The sequence below is a fragment of the Bactrocera latifrons genome, unplaced genomic scaffold, assembly GCF_001853355.1.
Source record: "Bactrocera latifrons isolate USDA-ARS-PBARC rearing strain unplaced genomic scaffold, ASM185335v1 scaffold_91, whole genome shotgun sequence".
Taxonomy (NCBI): domain Eukaryota; kingdom Metazoa; phylum Arthropoda; class Insecta; order Diptera; family Tephritidae; genus Bactrocera; species Bactrocera latifrons.
In genome coordinates this window covers 725,150-733,116 of record NW_017537612.1, presented here as the reverse complement: position 1 = coordinate 733,116, position 7,967 = coordinate 725,150, and the positions used below count along the sequence as shown (strand labels likewise).

The 7,967-nt window shown below is 38.2% G+C and overlaps 1 protein-coding gene across 7 annotated transcripts in view; it reads left to right on the top strand.

The window, feature by feature from the left end:
- The window catches only part of LOC108977552 (ubiquitin carboxyl-terminal hydrolase 46), a 101,939-nt gene that overhangs the window by 74,890 nt on the left and 19,082 nt on the right, over positions 1-7,967 (top strand). For 4 of the 7 annotated variants that reach the window (XM_018947272.1, XM_018947274.1, XM_018947273.1 and 1 more), the window contains exon 2: positions 6,197-7,747. The exons of the other annotated variants lie outside the window; for them this stretch is intronic. In XM_018947272.1, the coding sequence (XP_018802817.1) occupies positions 6,937-7,747 (811 nt within the window). In that variant the 5' untranslated portion in view covers positions 6,197-6,936. The remainder of the gene's footprint in view (positions 1-6,196; positions 7,748-7,967) is intronic. 7 annotated transcript variants of the gene reach the window in all.

The following is a 7,967-nucleotide window of genomic DNA, read 5'->3' as shown; positions in this document are numbered from 1 at the left end:
AATATTTTTTTAAATTTTTAAAATTTTTTTTTTTCTCTTGAAAGTATTGATAATTTTGCGTTGCGTTGTAGTGTTTTATTCCTTATTTTCATTCAGCAGTTTGCTGTAATAATGTTTCCCATTTAAATTCTCTTCCATCGTGTATAAAACCCGCTGCGCATACTGTTGCACAGATTCTTCACGCTTTGTCGAACATGAATGCCAATATCAATATATTTCTATGTACTTAATCTGCTGGTTGCTCATAAAGGGAAATATATGATTACTATTGTTGTTGTTATTGTACTCATTGCTTGAGTAATTCTCAAGTATTGCTTGTGATGTATTTTAGTTTACTTTGATCAAAGTTGTAGGTCTTCCTATTTTCTATTTGAAATTGTTTAGTAATTCTAGTTGTTTTCACTTCGCCAGATCTTTGTAGAGCGGCGAATCGAACAAATAACTGGTATAAATGCAATAAACTGGCATAAATATTTGGAAATGAGATAATAAGCGGTTATACATTTTACTGAGTTATGCAAATAGTATATTTTACTGAAGATCAAAAAATCAAATATTGGCCTTCACTTGAACAAAAAGCTTCCAATCGAAAGTATTCAGCTCAAGTCACAGCGCTAATATTAGTTGCAAGAGTTCTAAATATACAAGTATTTAGTAAATTTAAATTTTTTCCTCACTTTCACCTCCTCTCGCCCCTTACTTTTGCTATTTACGAGTACAATAAGCCCACCTGCATGCCTTTCGCATGACATATTCTTATGTGAAATTGTTTTTATTGTCACTTAACTTAAAATTAGCTGCAAAAAAATTTCATAATCAACTTAATTTTTGCAAAGCCAGCCACAGCCATCTACCTACAACCCAAACACAGGCCGCTGCTACAGAGCAAAATATTGGCCGGTTGCCATCTATTCCCCGGGCGGCGCAGCGAAGGTGGCGAAAGATTGCAAAAAGTTGCGCAAATAATCAGCAGCTTCGCCTCGCTTACCTTTCCAGTTGCACGTTCGACCAAACTTTTCCATTTATACACGAATGAACACACATACTCGCGAACACAGAGACAAAGAACGCAACCACATACTATACATGCTTGGTTGGCGGCAGTGTGACGGCCATTTTGTTTTCTGTAGATGCAACAAAAAAAAGTGTTAAGGCAAATTGTAGAATAAATATAAAATAGAGCAGGGAGAAAGACTGTAAAAGGCAAGGCGTATTGAAATAATGTAGAAATTGTGAAGTGAAGCAGGACTTGTGCAATGTTTTGCAAATAAATTGCGAGACGCGCTGACACGCGGACGCTGCGCCATGACGGCGTCGCTGTCGCTGCACGCTGGAACGAAGCTTGAAATGTAGACAGGCAAATAGCACTTATACATACATACACATAAATGTATATATAGATAGATACACAGTTGAATAGTAAGTTGAGTGACAGCAGGTCCTTTGCCAGGACGACCCATTCGCACTGCATCATTCAGCACTCGAACAATGCGTCAAAAGTTGCACAAGCTTGGAGCCAGTCACCGCACACACATACACTAGATACACTAGCGGGCGGGTGGCAGCTGGGTTGAATAAAAAGCAGAATCTGCAGCCTGCATTGTAGACACGTTGGCGCTGCGCGTGCTCTTGCTGAGGCGGCGTGGTGCTGCTAGGCGCGCTTAGAGATTGAATTGCTCTAGCGGATGTTGTAGTTGTTGTGGAGTTCGTTGTAAATTCATAGCAAGTCAAAAGGAAGCTAGTTAAAAGCCGTTACTGATGGCAAATAGCAATGGGAGGAGGGAGCAGTTGCAAGTGCGTAGCTTGGTTGGCATGTGGCAGACAGTGAATTTGATTTGTGTGCAGTTGGGACTTTCGCTTTCGCACACAAACACACACACACTGCTATTGTGTTGCACGCTCAATGGCGCCAGCTCACGCGGCTACAAGTATGAGCTTTTGCTTTGTCGGAGTTTTTGCTGCATTGTGTTGTTGTAGTTTGAGCCGCATTGTCCCTTGCGTGCTAACTGGTTTGTTAGCGAAGCAGTGAGGCGTTCACATCAGTCGTACCAGGAAATGACAAAATAAGGAATGTCTTACACGTCATTCTCAAGTTTGCTGGCTTTGTTTGTTTGCCGCTGAGTGTAACGGTTATAATGTGTACATATGCATGTGTGCTTTAGTTGGCACATGATTCACACTTTTGTTGTGTGGTGTCGCAAGTTAAAGGTTCTGCACTTTCTTGGCGTGGCAAATATCTTGCACAAACTTAAAGCGAAAGGGGGTGTATTTATTGCTTGACATATTTGTTGCAAAATTATTTTCGGCCAATATGAATCATACCGAATTGTTTATGTTCACAAACATTTTTTTTTTATGTGTTCTATAGTATATCGTCACCTAAAACGCAAAATAACGTAACATAACTTTTCATAAGTCTACAGGGGAAGGATAACGTTAGAATATAAACCACTCAAATTGAAACAAAATTTGAGTTTTGGTTATAAAGTGGTTATATATTAGTTAGCATACTCACATCCTTTGGATATGAAACTGGTTATTATAACTTATAGCAATTTTCAGTTTTTTTTTTTTGATAATATGTACATTGTCGTACATTTCAGGTGACGATATATTTATATATGCATGTATTTGAGTTTTGGTTATAAAGTGGTTATCTACTGGTTATCATACTCCTATCTTTTGGTTATAAAACGGTTATATATTGGTTATTAGGTCTGACAGCGATTTTCCATATTTTTATTTTGATGATACATTGTCTTGCTCTTTAAGTGACGATATATTTATGTATGAGTATAAAGCAGCCCCACATTATTTTCTGAAAAATTTAATAAAAACTGCAAAGCAAATAGTTTCTTATTTGCCTGAAAATCAGCAACTAAAGACCTTCAAATTCGCTTAGAAAATAAATTTTCACAATTATTTCTTGCAAAATCTGCTCTTTACTAGCATGAAAGCTATAAAAAAATCCACCTTTGCATCTGCAAGTACCGCTGTCGAAATTATTTTGCGAAATAAATATTATATGCACTTAATTAAGTAAATAGCATACTTTTTTGCATTTCTCTTGCACGTCTGCTTTCATTATTTTCTATTTGAAGGTTCTTCATGCCGTTATACCGCTTGTGACGCATATGACTTGCACACATCACACTCATGATCTCACTTATCAAAAATTTTCGCCGACATTTTAAAAATATATATTTGGTTGTTCTTTTTTTTTGCACACTGCACGTGCGTGTGGGTGTGTAGACGACTTGTGGCTTTCTTTTATCGTGCGAATTCAAAGTGTTTGTCAGTGTGTGCATCTGTATGTATATTTTGTGCAAATAATTTGAGCGTTAGGGCAGATAATTATTACTAAAAGTGAATTGCTGTTGTTTGCAGTTATAGATTTTTGCAAATATAATCAATATTAATTCAAAATTACCTCATAAAGTCGATCGGCATATTTTCTATTAAATTCAGCATAATTATTTGAACGGCTTTGAACGAGACTTCTGTGAGTTCAGAATATCCATTAAGAATATTCATAAAGCTACATAAATCGTAAAATCGTAAAAATGTATCGGTGTCTCTATCTCTAACCGCTATTTCTATCGCTTTCTATCTCTCTACTGCTCTTAATCTCTATCTACCTATAGTTTTCTATGCTATATCTTTTTATTTTTCAAATATTTGTCATATGGTCAGCTTGTTCTGGCATGTTCTAAATTACTTTTAAATTATTGTAAAAATCCAATATGTAAGATCGCTATTTTCTCGGTGTATCTTGCTGTGTCTATACCTTTCTTTTTTTAGTTTTCTATCTTTCTCTCTCTCTATCTGTGAAATTATTATAGAGTATAATGTATCTATTGCTCTCACTTTATCTCTATCTCTTTCTCTCGCAATGCGCCATGCCAAGCTACTACTGGGAGGTTATAACATGGCAAGGTTTAGAGATATGTATGTCTACCCTCTTCCGAGAAAAATTCCGTCTCCTTGTCGCGCTCTATACAGGGCATTGCAGTTTTTAGAAGCACTTGTCTAACATATCCATAGTCTCTTGTTTAAAATGCCTGTTTTGGGATATAGAACTGGAAACTCTAGAACACCTGTTTTTGTATTTTCTATCAATTTGTAGGAGGCTCAAGATCCTAAAATCCATTTACGTGAACAGGGATCACATCACTTGAGTCGCGCGCAGGAAGCTCTTGGAATTATTCAGAGTGCTGGACCTTTGTGACCAAATGTGATTTAGGAGAGGGCACAATAGATCATAAGTCGCAGTGCTAAACCTCTATTATTTTCTATCTATCTAACCCTCTCTCTCTTTCTCTCTTTCTTTCCCCTCCTCTCTTCGTCTCTATTCCTCTCTCTCTATTTATCCATTCTTCTTAGATTGAACAGCAAAAATTTGTAAACATGTGATTCATAACCACCACTTTATGTCGCGATCCCGAAATCAGATCTTCGACCATAATTTTTATTGGCCTTAGGCTTTTCATACCCTATATATAGTACGTTAAGTGTGCCAAGAAGTTGTTGATTTTAGTTTCGTAGATGTAAAACAGCTGTTTTACTCCATAAATTCGTTAATACATGCACATTTTTCCATGTTGAAGAGCGTTCTCACCATATCACAGCTTTGTCATCGATTATATTTGCCAGGTCTAAGCTGCTTCACCTTTTTATAACTCGTTCTAATTTCATTAGCAAATAAAATTGCTTCTTCGCGTTGTATCGCTGACGCTAGGACAAGCTTGTGGAACACTAATTTACATAAATAATAAGTATATTTGCCATAAAATTGTACGGTAACTGTACTGCTTGTGCTTGCAACACCTGCAATGACGCTTGACTCGCCTGCAAATATGCTAATTAAAGCTCGCCTGGCATTTTCCTGCTATAACTAGGATTGTCACTATCGAGTGGCTCGACACTAAATTTATAGTCATTCAAAGTGTTTACAACAAAAATGTGCATAAATTTCGCATAGCTGGCAAGCGGCTGTCTCGAAGCGGTATGTATTCTGACTAAGCCATGAGCTGGGAAGGACTTCCGCGCACGATTTATAGCGTTGCGGCAACTTCTAAAGTGAATTATTGTTGTGGCATAACACCTTGTCAGACATGTCATGGTGTGTGTATGTGTGTGCCACAGATGCAACGGTGTGCGTGTTGTTGTGTTTGTTTTTGTAATTGCAAATCGCTTTGCTTCCTTGAATTGTTTAGCCTCAATTTACTTTCGTTTAAGGGCCACCGAAAGCGCTGCTGCACTCTCTAGCCCAGTTTCGTAACTGTACTTTTTGCTTGCTCCTTTTTTGTTGTGTGCTTTAGTAAATATTAAAGTCAATTCGAGTGCACCAAATAGCTTGGCGCGTTCTCATTTGCATGCATGCAACGGCAGGCAATTGTGGCATACAGCCGCTAGCTGACTGCCTTGTTGCAAGAAGGCCATAAATTTCCAAAAACTGAAAAAAAAATCAAATTGGAAAACAAAAATGGCTGCGGCACATGCTGCTGCTTGGCTATAAGAATTTACAAATTTTCACCAAATATTCCTTTGGCGGCCAACTCGTAACCCGTGCGCGCGTGTATAATGCAGTAGTGGTGCAACAAACGGTGGCATGAGGTCCGCGTGCGCTATATTACATGCAACGGCAACACATTTAATTTTAGATTTTTATCGAAGCGCAGAGCAAACAAGTCGAAATTGTAGAATACAAGAACATATTTTTTTCCATTTTTTTTTTTAATTTTTTTTTAATTTTTTTTTTTTTGAAATATATTACTGCAACAAAGAAAGTCGAAATTGTTCCAGTCGGAGTCATATATTGCAACAACAAAAAAGTTGAAAACAAGAAAATATTTTTTTTTAAAGATTTTTTCGAAACAACAACAACTGCAACAAAGAAGTACAAAACAGGAAAATATTTTTTAAATTTTTTTTTAAGTTTTTTTTTTTCGAAATTGTTCTAGTCGGAGTCATATATTGCAACAAAAAAAAAGTAGAAAAGGAAATATTTTTTTGTAATTTTTTTAAATTTTTTTTTGAAATTTGTTTTAAACTTTTTTTAAAATTTTTTTTTTGTGGGCGTTGTATGTTGAAGAGAACTCATAAATTTTGGTGTTAGCACGAAAAAGTAATACAAATACAAATAGCTTCGAAAAATCAACATTTTTGGTTTGTTCTATAAATTTCGGTTTTACAGCGTGGCAAATCAAGTTTCGGAGCCAACTATAAGCATATTTATATATAGACATACATAACTGTATATATTGACTACAAAAATAATTAAACAACTAAAATAAACTTGAAAATCCAATGAGTGACGCAGCAACAGTGTAAAGTGTAACCTCAAATCAGCGGAAAAATTTTATTAAACATTCGAAAATAAATCGAATAAAGATTTTGGAGACAGACGGCGTAGCGCTGGAGTTAATTATTGACGCATAGAAACTGCAGGCTGACGTCAGAGCAGCAGCGCTAACAGCGTGGCAGCTAAAAATACAAACACAAGTAGCTGCTACGCGTGGAAGAGGGCTGTGGCAAGCCAACGCGAGCAAGTGAATTCGGCGCACAACAACGCGTTGGTCGGCAAGCGAGCGCGCAGTGCCGCGAGTGAGCACATTAAAATTAAAAATAAAGACTAGAACATATAAAAGTAAAAAACAAATAAAAAAAAAATTTTAAATTAAAAAAAAAAAATATCAAAATTGTATGTGAGAAGCAAAGCGGCAGTAATAACAAATAATAACAACAAAAATATTAAGTGCTGAAAAACATTTCCATCGCCATACGTGCGTGCCGCCACTGGCATGCCACATTGTTGCACAGCAACATCACGCTACAAACATTAAAATTGAAAGCGAAATTTCCGCAACATTTCACAACAACACAACAACGCCAATGTTGTTGCTAATGTGAAGACACTCGCGCCTTACTCGATCGATGTTGTTAACGTTCTTCAGCTTCCTCATGCGATTCGTAGACATTTCCAAATTGCACAGCGACCGCTGCAATTGCACGAACGGCGCCGACGATTGCCAAAACAAGGTGAAATGTTGGCAACAAGCCGCCGACGCAGCAGCGGCCGCTGCCGCACACAAAGCCAACGTGGCCAACTCAAACAGCAGCAGCACAAGCAGCGGCTGCGACAGCAACGCCTCTTCGGCGTCGGCTGGCAGCTCCACCAAAGAGAATTACTATGCGTTGAATATGCCGCCACAGCAGCGGCGTCAGCAACAGCGCCAACAGCAACAGCAGCTGCATCGGCAGGCGGCGCAACATCAGACCATAACACCGCAGCAGCTCGAGCAGATACGCTATTACCAACAAATGCAACAGCAACAATTGCAGATATTGCAACAACAATTGCTGCAGCGTCGTCTGCTGCAGCAGCATTTGCGCGAACAGGGCGTGGATGTGGGTGTGCGGGCACCTAACCCAAGTGTGGCGAAAAACGGGGACGGCAGCAGCGTCGTCGCCGCTTCACCACTGCGTTTGAGCAGCGCAAATAAGTCCGCGGCGCTGACCTGCAATCAGCAGTATTTGATAGAGCAGCGTTTGCAGCAACAGCAGCAGCAACAGCAGCAGCAACAACAACAACTGCCGTCGCCACAATGGTTGCGCAACAATCACAAGTACAATTTCAATAATCAGCACAACAACAACAATATGCTATACAACAACAATGACATAATTAACAATAATGATGATTTCGCTGTGCTCCTCAGTGACATTGGCGTGGGACAACAAAAAGGTTTGCCATAATATTTGTGTGTTTGTATGTGCTTGTATGAGTGATAAAGTTCCCACCACCCCATAACATACCGTTATGTTGTGTATGTGTAATTAACTTATTTCATTTTGCATCAGTCTAAAATCTGTGCCAAAAATTTGGGTTTTAAATTTTTTCGAGTTTTGCTTGCTGCGCGATAAATGGTGGTTCGTTATTATGAAGTATAGACAAAAAAAAAAAA